General features: G+C 38.5%; 1 protein-coding gene across 1 annotated transcript in view; it reads left to right on the top strand.

Annotated features, from left to right (window-relative positions):
- LOC539323 (protocadherin-23) overlaps nucleotides 1–15,513 on the top strand; it is a gene marked incomplete at its 5' end in the record, with an annotated part of 135,956 nt that extends 120,443 nt beyond the window's left edge. The window contains 4 exons of the mRNA XM_059876472.1: nucleotides 2,777–2,907; nucleotides 6,102–6,388; nucleotides 6,966–7,098; nucleotides 12,085–15,513. Coding sequence (XP_059732455.1) covers nucleotides 2,777–2,907; nucleotides 6,102–6,388; nucleotides 6,966–7,098; nucleotides 12,085–14,711 — 3,178 coding nt within the window. The remainder of the gene's footprint in view (nucleotides 1–2,776; nucleotides 2,908–6,101; nucleotides 6,389–6,965; nucleotides 7,099–12,084) is intronic.
- Between the last annotated feature and the right edge of the window lie 2,904 nt (nucleotides 15,514–18,417).

Raw genomic sequence — 18,417 nt, forward strand, 5'->3', positions numbered from 1 at the left:
AGCCTTGACATACTCCTTTTCCTATTTGGAACCAGTCTGTTGTTCCATGTCCAGTTCTAACTATTGCTTCCTGACCTGCATACAGGTTTCTCAAGAGGCAGGTCAGGTGGTCTGGTATTCCCATCTCTTTCAGAATTTTCCACAGTTTATTGTGATCCACACAGTCAAAGGCTTTGGCATAGTCAAGAAAGCAGAAATAGATGTTTTTCTGGAACTCTCTTGCTTTTTCGATGATCCAGCAGATGTTGGCAAATTGATCTCTGGTTCCTCTGCCTTTTCTAAAACCAGCTTGAACATCAGGAAGTTCATGGTTCACGAATTGCTGAAGCCTGGCTTGGAGAATTTTGAGCATTAATTTACTAGTGTGTGAGATGAGTGCAATTGTGCGGTAGTTTGATCATTTTTTGACATTGCCTTTCTTTGGGATTGGAATGAAAACTGACTTTTCCAGTCCTGTGGCCACTGCTGAGTTTTCCAAAATTGCTGGCATATTGAGTGCAGCACTTTCACAGTATCATCTTTCAGGATTTGAAATAGCTCAACTGGAATCACCACCACCCCTAACTTTGTTTGTTTTGATGCTTCCTAAGGCCCACTTGACTTCACATTCCAGAATGTCTGGCCCTAGGTGAGTGATCACACCATCATGATTACCTTGGTCATGAAGATCTGTTCTTGTACAGTTCTGTGTATTCTTGCCACCTCTTCTTAATCTCTTATGCTTCTTTTAGGTCTCTACCATTTCTGTCCTTTATTGAGCCCATCTTTGCATGAAATCTTCCCTTGGTATCTCTAATCTATTTTACATGATTTTAAAAATTTAAGGTTGGAAGAAAAAGAACACTTATCAGGTAAGCTAAGAATGGGAAAGAAAGTAGAAGTGTGATTCAGGGTGGTGAGTAGAAGTGTGTCAGGGTGGTGACAGAAAGGGAGAAGTTGAAGACACTAATAAGGTTTCTGAGTCAGTTACTGGAGAAGCAAGTTGTACCGTCATCCAAGAGAGATTGAATCACTACGTGTAGATTCTTTCAGATCATGGACTTTTAGTTCTACTTTACAGTCCTAGTCAATAAAGAAGAAAGACTCAGTTTCTCAACGGATAGTATCACCAGCTGGCTAAGACGAATTCCACTTCTGAAAGGAAGATCCTCTTCCAATTGACAACTTACTTTATTATTCAGATACTCTCCTGTAACTCATAGTGTTTAGAAGGCAGTGGAAAGCTAATGATTATACCTTAGAGTGTGATATATAGACAGGAAGAGAGATACATCGAAAAGTATCAGACAGTGGAGCACAAATTTCCAGTCAACTAAGACCTGTACTTAAATCCTAGCTGTGTCATCTGATATATTTATAATCTTGAGCAAATCTTGAGAAACCAACATCAACATATATTAAAGAAATCCAAATAACCAAGACATCTGTCCTTGAGGAATTTATAGGAGAGGTAGACACATAAGTCATTAAGAAGAAAGAATGATGATTGCTATGGTGGAAGAATGTGCAGGGTGCTATGGGGCAGAGAAAGGGGCACCCAAATCAGATGAGATGCCAGGGAAAGCTTACAGAGATGTTAGCTTTGAAAGACCAAAGGGGTGTAGACATAGGAATTCCAGGCAGAAGCTATATCCCAGAAGGCTATGTGTACGTGCTCAAGACTTATATTACCTCTTGTAGACATGGAGAGCCAAGGAAAGGTTTTAATTAGAGGAGTCAGGTTTTCAAACCAAAATTTTTGATAAAGCAATTGAGCAGTTGCAGAGTGGAGGATGAAGAGGAGCATTTGAGACTTGCAGTAGGAAGATTGGTGAGTAGCAAGCACTCCAGTTGAGGAAAGATATAGTGAATACACAGCATGCCAGCCAGAGATGGTAAGAGGATGAGGTTAGAGCAGATACCTTGTCCTGCTTTGCCTGAGACTGTCTTGCTTTAGAAAGAAACTGAACGTACCACGCCCCAGGAAGCCTTTCAGTCCCTGTAAAGTCAGTCGGATGACCAGTTCATCTGAGGCTCTGAGGTGGGGATGAGACGGATGGGTACACTGATCCAAATCATAGTCAGGTGGTAAAATCTATAAGACTAATAACGAGTTAGATGTTGTCAGGGTGGTGACAGAAAGGGAGAAGCTGAAGACACTAAGGTTTCTGAGTCAGTTACTGGAGAAGTAAGTTGTACCGTCATCCAAGAGAGACTGAGTCACTACATGTAGATTCTTTCAGATCATGGACTCTTACCTCTATTTTACAGTCCTAGTCAATAAAGCATCTTTTGCGTGTGTATTATTCATGGCAGTGCCCTCTGTTGATTCTTCAATTTTGATTGATTTGCAATTTAGATCTGAAAAAAAAAAATACAAAACTTTTAGTGACTCTCTCTTTTGTTGGTGCAGTAAAACGGAAATATGTATCAATAGCAATATTCAGGCCATGTGTGGCAGAGTGGAGGCAGTCTACTCAAAGAACAGGTATAGGTGTTTGTACTTTTTAAGTTGTTCTTAGCAGAAAAGGACTGAAATTTATAGTCTGTCTCCCAAAGAGAGTCCATTTATTTTAAATAACCAAGATTGATTTGATTCTTTAAATGTGTCAAAAAATACACTTCAGACTACCATTCTTATGAAATAAACTTTAAATGATGCCTTTTAGAAAAGTCAGGGGGGAAATAAAAAAGCTAGTCAGCTCATTTTAAAATTTTCAAGTGGATATTTGATATTTATGTGGTTTTCTTATTCTCTGGACGATGGATAACATTCCTTAATTCTTTTCCAAACCAGTTTGATTGTACAAGCAATGGATAAAGGCATGCCCAGGCTTTCTGATACAACTGTGATCAAGATACAGGTGACTGACATAAATGACAATGCCCCAATTTTTCTCCCCTCTGAAGCAGTGGAAATTGTCGAAAGTAAGTGTGATTTGAAATAATGGTTTTGATTAACTTGTATATCACCTACTATTTTTTCAACTGGATGCTGTGTTAAGTACGCATACTATTCCTCAACAATCACACAACTATAAATTGTTTTTATCTTCATTTTACAGAATATAAAATGGAGAGTCAAAAATTAAATATAAAATGTCAAAGAAGTTAAAAGTTAAAGTTGGGGTTTGCATTCAAACTAGCAGGAAGCTGCTCTCCCAAGGTCAAACCACTACTCCACACAGCCTCTTTTGTATACAGACATTTCTTAAAAGTGAAATCTGCTCAATGAAGAAGCATCTTTTGTTGGCTGTGATGGTCACCCTAAAGCTCCCCTGAGAGAAAGTGATGTTATTAGACTGATAACTGTATCAATCTTTGTGTTACCAAACTCAGGTTCAGCTGCTCACCACTTAAAAGCCAATATTCGAGAGGCAAGTGTTGGAAAGGAAAGGTTGCTTTATTCAGGAGGCCAGTAACTTGGGGAAGAAGGCATACTTGTGTCCAAAGGCCAATTCCTCAGTGCTAATAGGGGGCAACAGCTTTTAACGGGGAGCTTCATGGGTATATGGTTAGAGTAAGGGAGCTCCATGCCGAGTCACCTCTGAGGATCATCTTGAAATTAGCCATGTGGTAATTTGACCATTATCTTGATTGTTTTAAGCCCAGTTAATCTTCAGTTCCAGGACTGGTTGGTTCTCATTTCTTTGAGGTCAGTTCTCAGATAGCTTATGTTATGGCTACAGTCTGGTCATCATGTAGCTAACTTCTTCCACCTGGTGGGGGTTTTATTCTCTACAAGACAGCTCATAGAATATGGCTCAGAATGTTATCTATAGCCCTTGAGGAAGAACTAAAGGTCCTTGACTTTGCTTAAGGACTGAACTGTTATTATTTTGTCCTATTTGACTGTTTTTCCTTTGTTTCTGAGTCTCTTCATTTCTCTGATTAAGTTTATTTTATTAATATTATTTGTTATGGGGGCATGCTGGGTGGCTTGTAGAGTCTGAGTTCTTTGACCAGGAATTTAACCCAGGCCAAAAGCAAGGAGTCCAAACCCCTGCTTTCCAGGGAATTCCCTGAATTTATTCTTTGGCTAAAGTTTTTCTATAGAAAAAAGACAAGGAAAAGCCATGGTGGAGGAGGGTTTGTTCCAGGAAGGCCCCATAGGGCCCTGCTCAGTTTTATTTGCAATATACTAATGACAAGTAATAAGTGAAGGAGTTGGATGATTTTTGCACAGAGTCATCATTTTCCTCTACTATAAACTAAAGTTCAACATCTGCAAAAAACTTTTATCACATTAATGGTGGAGGTTGAAAATACAAAGTTTTACATGATATGCTGATTAATCTTAATTGTTTGGGTCTCTGGGTTCCACGATGACTCCATAGTCTGTGATCTCAAAGTTTCCTGTGGTCAATAGCTGTCCTGGTAAAACCCAACCCAACTTTTTTTTTTTTAATTTTATTTTATTTTTAAACTTTACATAATTGTATTAGTTTTGCCAAATATCAAATTGAATCCGCCACAGGTATACATGTGTTCCCCATCCTGAACCCTCCTCCCTCCTCCCTCCCCATACCATCCCTCTGGGTCGTCCCAGTGCACTAGCCCCAAGCATCCAGTATCGTGTATCAAACCTGGATCAAAAGCTTTTCAGACAAGCAAAAGCTGAGAGAATCCAACCCAACTTTTTATAGTTGAAATTGCATACAGTGGCCCGTCACTCTCCTCTCTCTTTTCACTCTTAATATCCAACTTATTCCTAAAATGTGCCTAACATTTTGTTATGTTCACTTTCCAAACAAATTACAAACATCACTGCTCAAAGAGGGCTATATTCCAGCAATTTTTATATATAAGAATACCTATAAATATTTTAGGAGAAGGCAATGGCACCCCACTCCAGTACTCTTGCCTGGAAAATCCCATGGACGGAGGAGCCTGGTAGGCTGCAATGCATGGGGTCGCGAAGAGTTGGACACGACTGAGCGACTTCCCTTTCACTTTTCACTTTCATGCATTGGAGAAGGAAATGGCAACCCACTCCAGTGTTCTTGCCTGGAGAGTCCCATAGACGGGGGAGCCTGGTGGGCTGCCATCTGTGGGGTCGCACAGAGTCGAACACGAATGAAGTGACTTAGCAGCAGCAGCATAAATATTTTAAATAATTTAAAATATTATACTAATAAAAAAATTGTCTAGTTTTACCTCTCACCTATTTGATGTGTTTTCATCTGCTTTTACTGAAAGTGCTATTCTAAAGCACATGCATTGGAATCAAAATGCAGTAATGTGCTCAGAATAAATATATCACAAAACTAAACTGTGTATATCAAAACTTACCAGAAGGAGTCAAGTGTAATTGATGCATGTCAAGGATGTTCAAATTTGAAATATGAAAATTATTAGTCTCATACGCAGTGGAATTATTCCAAATGTCCTGGAATCTTCTTTCTACCTGTACCATACCTATGAAGTCCAAACCAAAGTCCCTGTCATGGCAGTTTAAAGAACATGTATGTTATGTGAGATATTTACCATATCATCTATTTGTGATTTTTGTGTGTGTGAATACTATTAGAGATCTTTTGGGATCACCAGTATGAGGTATACTTTCTGTAGTCTTGATAATTTTGAGAGTCAGGTTTTAAGAGAAGGAAGCAGTGTGTGCCTCTCAAAAGAAATAATTTTACAAAAATGAATATGAGGAACTAAGTATCTAGCTTCAGGATCCAAACATTTTCATTTAAATCTTGCTTGCTTTTCAGAATTTTATGTTTTGTATTAATGTTTTGAATAGTAACCTTCTTCCCACCCACATCACCCATGAATATATGATTTTGATATGGAAATAACATAGTGCAAATAAGTGACTTACAATGTTTCTTAGTTCTGGGATTGTGTGATAAACATATGATAAAAAGTGAAATATAAAAATTGAAAATTGTCTACCTCTTCATTTCCCTACTCAGTGGTAAGTTTTCACTTTTATTGGGCTCATAAATTCTTCAGAGTTTTTATTCAGTGTGTAATGAGCCTTGTATGAGAAATCATGCCAAAAAACAGCAAATCATATTGGACATAAAATAAAAATGCTTGGATTGAACTATTAAAGAAAAATATTTCAAAGGATGACTTTTAATGGAGACTGACAGTGGTCATGACTATTTCAGATTCTTTGCCTGGCACGATTGTGACTCGGATATCAGTTTATGATGTGGATTCGAATCCAGCTTTCACCTTCAGTTTTGTCAAAGAGAGTAATTCTGGAACCAAGTTTGCTATTGATCGGAACACTGGGGTAGTGGTGCTGGTTGAAACACTGGATTTTGAAGAAGCTACTAAATATGAGCTGCAGATCCAAATTTCAGATTTGGTGCACCAAACAGAGGGGACAGTCACTGTCCACGTGCTGGATGTCAACGATAACCCACCAGTATTTTCTCAGGATTCTTACCAGGTAAATAGCATAAAGAGATGCTGAGACCATGACCAAACTTGAAAGAACAGGGAATAATGCAAACTGAACCATAGTCAACAAAGTAATGTAGACAGACAGATAGCATTCACTGTTTTTACTGCCTAAGTTTGTGCTGAGAGTTTTATATTTAGCATCATGGAGAATAGAAGTACATATGGAGTTGAATCTCTCATTCAATTCAATTTCTTAAGTATGTAACATAAGGCTCATAATTACACAATGTACAGTGCAATGAAACATTAGTGAATACATTAGTGAATGCATTAGCTATCCTCCGCTACACAGAAATAATCTAGAAGGAAATTTTTCATAATAAAAATCAATACTGCATGAAACATCTTTCAAAATTTTTTAATTTTGTTTTTCTGAATTCTGGAACTACTAACACAATCTTCTTAATATGTCCACTCTATAAATTAATAACACCTAATAAAGTCAGGTTCTCTGTTACTTCCATAAACAAAATAAATAAAAGAGTCAGGTCCTGGCTCTGTTCATGAAAATAGCTGTGTTCTTTAAGCACAGGGCCTGTCTCCCCTTTTTTTTTCCCCCTCAGGTCACCATTTCAGAACTGGTGCCTCTGGGGCACCCCGTGCTGACCATTGTGGCCACAGACGTGGAAAGCAGTGAGAACATTACTTACAGGATCCTCTCCTCTTCCAAGATGTTTTCAGTTGATCCTACCAATGGTGAGTTATTTGTGGTGGCTGTAGCATTCATAGGTTTGGGTTACAGAGAGGAAACCTGAAATAATCCTTTCCAAATATTCCTAAAATAGCCCCCAGGCCCTCCTGCTGGGATCATAGACACCACCTTCTTATTTCTCTTCATGTCAGTTGCTGTGGTAGCAAATTCTGGTGCTATTTCTCTTCTCCAACATCTCAATGGTTGGAAAGAAAAAGGAATTGATTAAATGCTGGCAAATGCACAGAAATTCAGAGACCTCAGTATAGTAAACACCAGTTCATTCAGCCGTCTGATTACCGTTGGGGTAATTAACCAGGCCTCCATAAGAATCAAAGTAAAATGGAAGGGATTCATTTAGAACTGAAGACTGCATGTTACCAGAATTTGGAAGCTTTTTTCCCAAGCCAAGTATAAGAAGTTGGGTAATAGTATCATATATTCAACAAGGAACACAAAAAACTGAAACAGGAAAGTTTTTTGAGCACCTCTGTTAAGTGGAGTGGGCTTCCCTGGTGGCTCAGATGGTAAAGAATCTGCCTGCAATGCAGGACACCAGCTTCAATCCCTGGATCAGGAAGATTCCCTGGAGAAGGGAATGGCAACTCACTCCAAAATCCTTGCCATGAGAAGTCCATGGACAAAGTAGCCTGGCAGGCTACAGTCCATAGTGTTTCAAAAAGTCAGACATGACTGAGAGACATTTACTCATTAAGTAGAATGTTTTGTGGTTTTGATGCTGTTCTTATTTCCTTGATGCCTCACTAGGCTCTTTGTTTTGTTATTAGAGATCAGGACATTTATGGTTGTAAAATGCATTCAGGCAAGTGATTACAGAAAAGTTAAGAATCGTATAGAGAAAATATAACAGCAAGTAGAGTCCCTTGGACAGCAAGAAGATCAAACCAGTCAATCCTAAAGGAAATCAACCCTGAATATTCACTGGAAGGACTGATGCTGAAGCTGAAGGTCCAATATGTTGGCCACCTGATGTGAAGAGCTGACTCATTAGAAAAGACTCCGATGCTGGGAAAGATTGAAGGCAGGAGGAGAAGGGAGCAACAGAAGATGAGATGGTTGGATGGAATCACAGACTCAGTAGACATGAATTTGAGCACATTCTGGGAGATAGTGAAGGACAGAGAAGCCTGGCTTGCTGAAATCCATGAGATCACAAAGAGTCAGATGTAACTTAGCAACTGAACAACAGACATTAAAAGCCAAACTTAATAAAGATGAATAATTAATAAAGCACTGTCCATAGCAGAGCACGCGCCAGAAAAATAACAGGGTCTGGGACATGGACATCACCAGATGGTCAACACTGAAACCAGATTGATTATATTCTTTGCAGTCAAAGATGGAGAAGCTTTATACAGTCAGCAAAAAAAAAAAAAAAATCTGGAGCTGACTGTGTCTCAGATCATGAACTCCTTATTGCCAAATTCAGAATTAAATTGAAGAAAGTATGAAAAACAACTAGACCATTCAGATATGACCTAAATCAAATCCCTTATGATTATACAGTGGAAGTGACAAATAGATTCAAGAGGTTAGATCTGATAGATAGAGTGCCTGAAGAACTATAGATGGAGGTTTATAAAACTGTACAGGAGGTAGTGATCAAAACCATCCCCAAGGAGAAGAAATACAAAAAGAATAAATGGTTGTCTGAGGAGAACTTATAATCAGCTAAGAAAAGAAGAGAAGTGAAAGGCAAAGGAGAAAAGAAAAGATATATCTTTCCGAATGCAGAGTTCCAAAGAACACAAAGAAGAAATAAGAAAGCCTTTCTAAGTGATCAATGCAAAAAAAAAAAAATAGAGATAAACAATAAAATGGGAAAGACTAGAGATCTATTCAAGAAAATTAGAAATACCATGGAAACATTTCGTGAAAAGATGGTCATGATAAAGGACAGAAATGGTAGGGACCTAACAGAAGGAGAAGATATTAAGAAGAGGTGGAAGAATATACAGAAACTATACAAAAAAGATCTTCATGACCCAGATAACATGACGGTGTGATCACTCACCTAGAGCCAGACATCCTGGAATGTGAAGTCAAGTGGGCCTTAGGAAGCATCACTATAAACAGAGCTGGTGGAGATGATGGGATTCCAGCTGAGCTATTTCAAATCCTAAAAGATGATGCTGTAAAATTACTGCACTCAATATGCTGGCAAATTTGGAAAACTCAGCAGTGACCACAGGACTGGAAAAGGTCAGTTTTCATTCCAATCCCAAAGAAAGGCAATGCCAAAGATGTTCAAACTACCACACGATTGCACTCATCTCACACACCAGCATAGTAATGCTGAAATTTCTCCAAGCTAGGCTTCAACTGTATGTGAACTGAGAACTTCCAGATGTTCAAGCTGGATTAAGAAAAGGCGGAAGAAACAGAGATCAAATTGCCAACATCTGCTGGATCATAGAAAAGTATTTACTTTGCTTCATTGACTATGCTAAAGACTTTGACTGTGTGGATCACAACAAACTGTGGAAAATTCTTCAAGAGATAGGAATACCAGACCACCTGACCTTCCTCTTGAGAAACCTGTATGCAGGTCAGGAAGCAACAGTTAGAACTGGACATGGGACAACAGACCGGTTCCAAACAGGGAAAGATGTACCTCAAGGCTGTATATTGTCACTGTGCTTATTTAACTATATGCAGAGTACGTCATGAGAAACACTAGGCTAGATGAAGAGCAAGCTGGAATCAAGATTGCCAGGAGAAATATCAATAACCTCAGATATGCAGATGACACCACCCTTATGGCAGAAAGTGAAGAGGAACTAAAAAGCCTCTTGATGAAAGTGAAAGAGGAGAGTGAAAAAGCTGGCTTAAAGCTCAACATTCAGAAAACTAAGATCATGGCATCTGGTCCCATCACTTCATGGGAAATAGATGGGGAAATAGTGGAAATAATGAGAGACTATTTTTTGGAGTCCAAAATCACTGCAGATGGTGATTGCAGCCATAAAATTAAAAGACACTTGCTCCTTAGAAGAAAAGCTATGACAAACCTATGCAGCATTTTAAAAAGTACAGACATTACTTTGCAGACAAAGGTCCATCTAGCCAAAGCTATGGCTTTCGTATGGATGTGAGAGTTGGACTATAAAGAAAGCTGAGCGCCGAAGAATTGATGCTTTTGAACTGTGGTGCTGGAGAAGACTCTTGAGAGTCCCTTGGACTACAGGGAGATCCAACCAGTCAATCCTAAAAGAAATCAGTCCTGCATATGCATTGAAAGGACTGATGCTGAAGCTGAAGCTCCAATACTTTGGCCACCTGATGCAAAGAACTAACTCATTGGAAAAGACCCTGATGCTGGGAAAGGGTCCTGAAGGCAGGAGCAGAAGGGGACAACAGAGGATGAGATGGTTGGATGGCATCAACGACTGGATGGACATGAGTTTAAGCAAGCTTCTGGGAGTTGGTGATGGACAGGAAAGACTGCCCTGCTGCCGTGCATGGGGCTGCAAAGAGTCAGACACGATTGAGCAACTGAACTGAATTGGGACATGTTATGCTGTGTGTTCCCCATCTGTACCCACCACTGCGTCATTTCACAAGGGAGAGCTGACTTAGAAGTTAACTTCTGAAAGATGGATGTTAACTGGTTTACTGTTACTAGGTTTACTGCTCTGATAGTTTTGCAGTTACATGAATACTGAATCCTTATGTTGTATACACTGGAGACTAATACAATGTTGTATGTCAATTATATTCTCAATTTTAAAAAGTTAACCTCAGGATTACCTGAAGGGAGAATCTGGTATGAGGCCCTCGGAATGTGATAATTGGGAGAAGTAGCTAATGTAGCCCCGTGGCCTGTGGATGAATGGCTACTGTGTGGATTTAAGTATGTCAGGAATTTGACTTTTCCGTCCCTCTGTCTTCGTGTGTCTCACTCTCTTGGCTGCAGCAAATCACAATCCTGGCGGCACTTTTCTTTTTATTTGTATTAGCAACAAACTTTACAGTAAGACATTGATTAGAACGTTTTTAAAATCTTGACTGTTACCTTGTCAGCTGAGTTCATAGTGGGACTCTAATGAAATGTGGCATTTAAAAGATACTGGTTTTTTTTTTCTTTCTTCATGGCTGTACTAAAAGCACATTTACCTTAGAAAAACATTTTTACATACATACATATATATATATAAGAATCATAAAAATGTATTACATATATTTTAAAATGTGGATTTAAAAATGATAAAATATATTACATATATTTCATCAATAGTGGGAAAATCCACTTGCTGAATAAACCCATAGCTTTAGGAAAGACTTATCTAGAATTAAGCGATAGTTGTTAGTCTGCATTATTATATTTACTGCTTTCCTTTGACTTGAATGAATACCATTTGGTATTTCCAGAAATTTATGCCAGAATGTCCCTATGCATGTTTCTATTGATGGTAGAATGGGTTATACATTATTCAAATGAGAATGTGTGTGTGTTCAGTTGCTTCAGTCATGTCTGACTCTTTGCAACCCCATGTACTGTAACCCTCCAGACTCCTCTGTCTATGGGATTCTCCAGGCAAGAATACTGGAATGGGTTGCCATTTCCTTCTCCAGAGGATATTCCCAACCCAGGTATCAAACACATATCTCCTGCATTTCATGCATTGCAGGTGGATTCTCTACCTGCTAAGCCACCTGGGAAGCCACCTTTCCTTAAAAAGTCGTAATGGGACAATTTACCATACAAAAAAATGAATTTTTTAAAAATTATGGCAAATAATCTTTAAGCAGCACACATATTTAATTGAGTGAATCCCATGAATATTTCTGAATCTTAAGTGTTACAGAAGTATAAATATAATAATTTAAGCTTTCTATTTAGGGTTACCCTTGGTTATAACTTAAATGACACATCTAACAGATAACTTTACATTTTAGTAAATATTTGCTGACTAAGAGGATCATACAAATTTTATTTCACAACATTGTAAGGCTGTGTTGTTTTTCAGGCACAATATTTACTATCAACCCTGTCTTCCTTATGGAGAGAAAATCAACAATTCGATTTCTTGTTGAAGCCAGTGATGGTGGATTTCCTGACCTGAAGGCCGTTACCTTAGTGGAGACAGAAATACAAGATATGAACAATTATGCCCCTGAGTTTGCAATAGAATATTATAATCTTAGCTTAAGTGAAGACACTCCAGTTGGAAGGACACTTGTCACCTTCTCAACCATTGACCATGACTGGACCCGTGAAAACACACATGTTGAATATTCTATCATCAGTGGTAATTCACAGAACAATTTCCATGTGGAAACTAGTTTTATTCATTCAGAATATTCTTATAAGCAAGTTGGTTATCTAGTGTTGCTTCACCATCTGGACAGAGAAGCAACTGCCAGTCATGAGCTTGTCCTTCTGGCGTTTGACCATGGATGCCCTCCACTGAGTTCCTCAGCCACTGTATCGATAGAAGTCCTCGACGTGGATGATAACCCACCTGCATTCAGCAGTCTGGAATATTATGTCCACATCAAGGAAAGTACCCCTCCAGGGAGTCCCATCATTGTGGTCTCAGCAAGTGACCGCGATGTGGGCTCCCATGCAGAAGTCAGCTACTACTTAACCTCTGGAAATGAGAAGCAGCATTTTTGCCTAGAAGAAAAAACTGGAGTTCTTTCTTTGATTAAACCACTAGATTATGAAGAAACAATAAAATTCATTCTAACTGTCCAAGCTTCAGATGAGGAAAGGAAGCATTTCTCTTTTGCAATTGTGTTTGTCAATGTCCTGGATGATAATGATCACGCACCTCAGTTTATGTTCCCAAACTTGAACTGTGCTGTTCCTGAAAATCTACCTGTTTTCTCCACCATATGTTCCGTAAATGCTTTGGATTTTGATGCAGGTCCTTATGGAGACATGACCTATTCTATTGTATCACCCTGTCCTCTCCCTCATGAAATGCCACATGATCATAACTTCTTCCTCATTGACCCTTTAACAGGGGATATTAGTGCCCAGCAAGTCCTTGACTATGAAAATGACAACAAATACTGCCTCATAGTTCAGGCCAAAGACAAGGCTGACTCAACAGCCTCCGTAGTGGTTTGGGTGGATGTTGAAGGGATAGATGAGTTTGAACCCATTTTCACTCAGGATCAATATTTTTTCAGCCTCCCAGAAAAGAGTCATGTAAGACATTTGATTGGCAGAGTGGAAGCGTCAGATGCAGATGCTGGTGTTGACGGAGTCATCCTTTACTCCCTTGAAACTCCATCTCCTTTCTTTTCAGTAAATAAAACTAATGGAAATATTTATTTGAGTAGAGCACTTCCCCTAATAAAAAGTCAAGTCGGCAAAGAAGACACCATCGAAATGAAGATAATTGCTCATAGCCCCAAACTGGACTCCAAGTTTACATCTTGTACTGTTTTTGTGAATGTGTCTTTTTCCTCAGAAGGGAAACATTCTGCAGGATCAGCTAGCAGCTTTTTGATCAGTCTCACCATCTCCTTTCTAGTGTTTTTGTTACTTGTCTTCATTCCAATTGTACTGATTTTAAAACATAAACAAAAAGATGCAATAAATAATTATGAAGAAAAGAAAATGTCGTCATCCTTAGATATCAATTTGAGACTGACCAGGGATGCCAGTGCACTGAAACCCTTCCAGAAAACTAATGAGAGCGGTGATAAGGCAGGGCCTGTGGACTCCACACCTGAATGGTTGAGTTTAATAAGAGTCATGGAGAAGGACGTTGCACATCTGTACAGGCACTCAAACTCCAGTGATCACTGTTCTGTGGAAGGAGAGACTGCAGAAGATAAGGAAATCCAGAAGATAAATGAACACCCTTACAGAAAGGATGATGACTCAACTTTGAGTGATCAAGAGTCCAGGGTGCCAGACTCTGGGATTCCAAGGGACTCAGACCAGCTCTCTTGTTTGTCTGGGGGAACTGATGTGATGGTCACTGCTGAAACAGCAGAAACCAGCCATATGTTTGAGGAGGGAGATCAAGGCGAGGGCTGTGGCATGACCTATGTTCAAAATACTGTCTTACCCCAGCCACTGAAGAAGAGAGAGGTAGAAGTGGACACCCAGACTGATGTCAGAAAAGAGACTGTCTTTACTTCAAGTGATCAGGAAGCAGGATGTGCAGCTCTCTCAACCCAGAAAGACTCTGGTCATGATGTCATGATGAGATATCCCTGGGATTATCTCCTCAGTTGGGAACCCAAATTCCAACCTCTTGCCTCAGTATTTAATGATATTGCAAAACTAAAGGATGAGCATTTACATATGCCTGGCATTCCAAAAGAGAAGAAATCTTTTGTTTTTCCACCCCCTTTGATAACAGCAGTAGCCCAACCTGGGATTAAAGCAGTTCCACCAAGAATGCCAGCCATAACTTCAAGGCAGGTACTTCAGAAATACCCACACTCCCCCATCCGCTATCATCACAGTTCTCTGCCAGAAGACATGACTTCCAGTTTTTCCCCATCTCTCTCACTACTGACCACACAGGCCCCTGCCATGACTCCACTGCTGTCAGATGGAGAATTATTTGGGACACTTTTGAGTGGTTCTTGCCTTGAACCTAAAGCAGCAGATGGAGTTCAAATATAAAACAATGGTGATATCGAGCACCTGCTCCCCATTGGTCACGAATGACTGGACAAAACATTCCAAAGCAAGCTCCTTGAGACGAGGTTCATTCATCTACAAGTGAGGGGTATAATTTAGTCTGGGTTTTTAGAACCCTCTCATTTAAGTTTATCAAATTTATTTCAGCCTTAATGATAAGTTACTCTGTCTTTTAACCTCTATGTTTTGCTGTCAGGATTTAAGTTTGTATATATTAAGTAGTGTATATTCTACCATACCTGGTCTTCTGTATGGCTAGATTTCCAAAGGTCACAATGAACTTGACTGACTGCCAAAATGTTTATATGAAAAAGAATGGAAATATAATATACTGCATTCTGGTCACATTACTGCTGATTATACTGCTATTTATAAAGCAAAATTAGTAAAGACTGAATAAAGAATGAGTATAGAACAGAAAGTAACAGAGGGGAAATTTGGAAGGATAAACAAGTTATAAAGTGAAGCAATTGGCTGCAGATCTGATATAGTTGGAAATGCATTTCTCCACTTTCTCCATAAAGCACACTTGTGGAGGTTAGCCATAATTTGAATTTAGTAGGGTGTCTTTGGGAAATCTAATGAGAACTTAAGAGTGAAATTTGTCATAACTCTGTGTCAAATAAAACAAATTTATTCTTGATTAAATGAACCAGAAATGCATGTTTTAAATGAAGAGCTAGTACTGATAAAGCAATGTGTGTGGTTGCCACCAAAGATGTGTTTCCTTGGCCTTCTTTAAAAATAAAATGATCTTGTAACGTGGTACAGATACAGACATTAACCTTTGAAGATTAATTTGAATATATTTCTTCATATTCTTCTACAAACAGTAACTTTACATGAGAAATAATTTATCCACTCAATGTCAGTTTAAAAGGTTTTACACAGGTAAAATTATGTTATTTGCTGATAATAAATTTCATATAGTAATTTAGCAACATATTTAATGATTTTTATATAAATATTCTTATTATAAAAGTAAATAATAGATGTCAGAAGTTTCTTTCTTCCATTTGTTAATACTTATATTTAGTTTTAACAGTCATTAGATATAGCAGCTTGTCAACATGGTTAAAATAATTTTGTTTTGTACAGCTACTGGTTCAGAAATATAGTGGTGTAGTTTGGTGCTCCTATATGTATATACTGCTATCTCTTTCTGTCTGATGAACCAGAGAATTCATCAGAGATTCTTATCCTTTCCAAGAAAGCAGAGCACATCCTGATGAGGCTTGTCCGGAAGTCATCCATGGTAGGTAATGTGGCCAGGCTTTGAAAGAAGAGTTTAGGGATCTAACATCGAGTCTAGAGGGCATCTGGTATGGTTTTCTTAGCAGTTACTATGGGATTCAACTAGAGAAATATTTCCTTTATGTTTTCTTTCAATAAGCCTCATCTGTAAAGTTATGTGAGATAACTAATGTGTCTTTACTGAGAAACACTGTAAGACGACGTGTTTGATATCTAGTTTTGCAGATAAATAATTCTTAAGCTTCCTATGCTGATTTTATCAGTTATATACTAGAAGTTGTATGAAACACGTAGGTTTTTTAAGAGGGCTGGAATCCTAGGGAAAGTGATTTAGGTATGGAACAATTAAATAGTAAAAGATGAATGCCTGTCTCTCTTTTTCTCTGGCATCTGGGGAAGAAGATTTCATAGTTTTTCATAAAGATAATAATAACAGTTATTTCAGCATGCCAATGTTTATTCTCTCTTTGATTTCCTTCAAAAGATTTCTTTGAGTATATGGAGAAATACTATACTGATTTCCTCTTCTAAATGTTAGATAGTTAGAATAGGAAACAGAAGTCCAGAATGGTGGTGGCTAAAAGACAAGAAAGGGGAAAGCCCGTGAAAATAGAACAAAGGAAGGTCTGAGGACCGGAGTGAGGACCTCAAGTAGAACAAACAGCACTCCTGGCTAGCCCAATTTACATAGGGCAGGCCCAGGGGGAGGAAAAAACATATAAAAACGTGCCCTCGTGCTTCAAGGATGGATTTGCCCCCGATTTTCTAAATAAAATAGAGCTGTAACACAGAGCTGTAACACTGATTTGTGTAAGAGCTGTAACACAATCTGTCTAGGACCCGAGAGCTGTGATGCGCCAAAGGCTTTAATGTCCGTCACCCCAAATCTTTGTTGTGATGAGACAGAACTGAGGAGTGTACACTCACCTGACATAACTATACACGGAAGTTTTGTTTGGCAACAGAATTATTTCTCGTAACAAAGACTATTTTGTTGTTTTTAATTAAACAGGTTCTTCATTCCTTACGCTTAAAAAGTTAGCTATCTAACTCTTCCATAAGTTATTTGCCTGTGATTTTATTACTCATTCTGGACATGATTCTGCATGTTTCCTAAACATTTAATAAAAACAGAAGACATGAAATATTTAGTGCTATTCCTTACCAACGTCTAGTGGATTTTTAATTGATGACTTTATTAATACAGTATCCATGCTGCACCACCTCCGAATGACCGTTACAGTAGAGTTGAGAGTAAAAATGTGAACATGCTGGTTAAGTGTTTGCAATAAGTCATATGTCAGCCCTTTCAACTAGAGTGCTTTTTTCCTAAGTAAACAATATAATTTGTATGGTTTTCCTTCAAGTTTAATATTAACTTGCCTCATATGTTCTGTGTTACTTTGCTGATCTACACACCAGCTTTCGCACTCTGGAGGGGGTACAGAACTTGTTAGTGGAAAATCATATTAAGCCCCAAATTCATACGCTATAAAATAAAAGACAGTTGTCTCTTGTGGAATTTTGGCTGACTGAAATTCTGGACTTTCTTGTTGGCAGCCTTAAAAATACTGGTGTAAATCAGGACCAAATGAATATCAAGATTCCATGTCCTAGTAGTAATCATTGAATTAGCTTCCAAAACAGATTCCTAGGCAAAGAAAGGGAAAATGCTGCATCTTCAGGGATTTGATAATTTAACTGTTCTGTAAAAATATTAAAATGTGCTGTAAGCTACCAGTTGCTTACAAGTGTGCACACTTGGTCCATGATAGATGTCCAGGTGAAAAAGGTTCTCAGAACCTTTACCCTCAGTTTCAGAGCCCCACCCTTACTGTGTTTTCTAGAAGTTATGGTAATGAAAATTATTAATTTAAAAATTATTCCCATCCAAACATGTCTTGTTATTTTGTTTTGTTTTGACATTTTACACATACCTTAACTTTAAGTAAAAAAAGGCAAGACATAATTAAAAGGATCTAAGATGTTAACCCACTGCAGAGCAATGAAGGATATGAAGTGAACATGTGATGTTATGGATAAGCTCATTGGGTTTGTCTTAGTTGAGCTCAAAGAATAGAGCTATCTGTTTGGCCACAGCTGTAGAGAGTTTGTATGGAAAATCATTCTGTCCAAGAGGAATTCCAGGATCAGGGAAGTTGCAGAAGCTTTATTTATAACCCAAACTGGGCATTACAGTGTGAGTCACTGAAAGCAGCTTCCATCTGTTACAAAGATGGAGGGAGAAAAGAAGGGAAGGAGAGAAAGAACAAAGGACAGAAGAGAAAACAGAGGGTCAAAGCTGAAAAGGGATACTTTAGGGCATGGGTAGAGAAAGGCAAGAATGCAAAAGTTTAAGACTTGTGAAAAGAAGTTTTTACATGTGAAGATTTTGCTGAGTCACTTGCCCTTTGTAAGTTTGTCCTTTTGAGGA

The sequence above is a fragment of the Bos taurus genome, chromosome 17 (genome assembly GCF_002263795.3).
Source record: "Bos taurus isolate L1 Dominette 01449 registration number 42190680 breed Hereford chromosome 17, ARS-UCD2.0, whole genome shotgun sequence".
Classification (NCBI taxonomy): Eukaryota; Metazoa; Chordata; class Mammalia; order Artiodactyla; family Bovidae; genus Bos; species Bos taurus.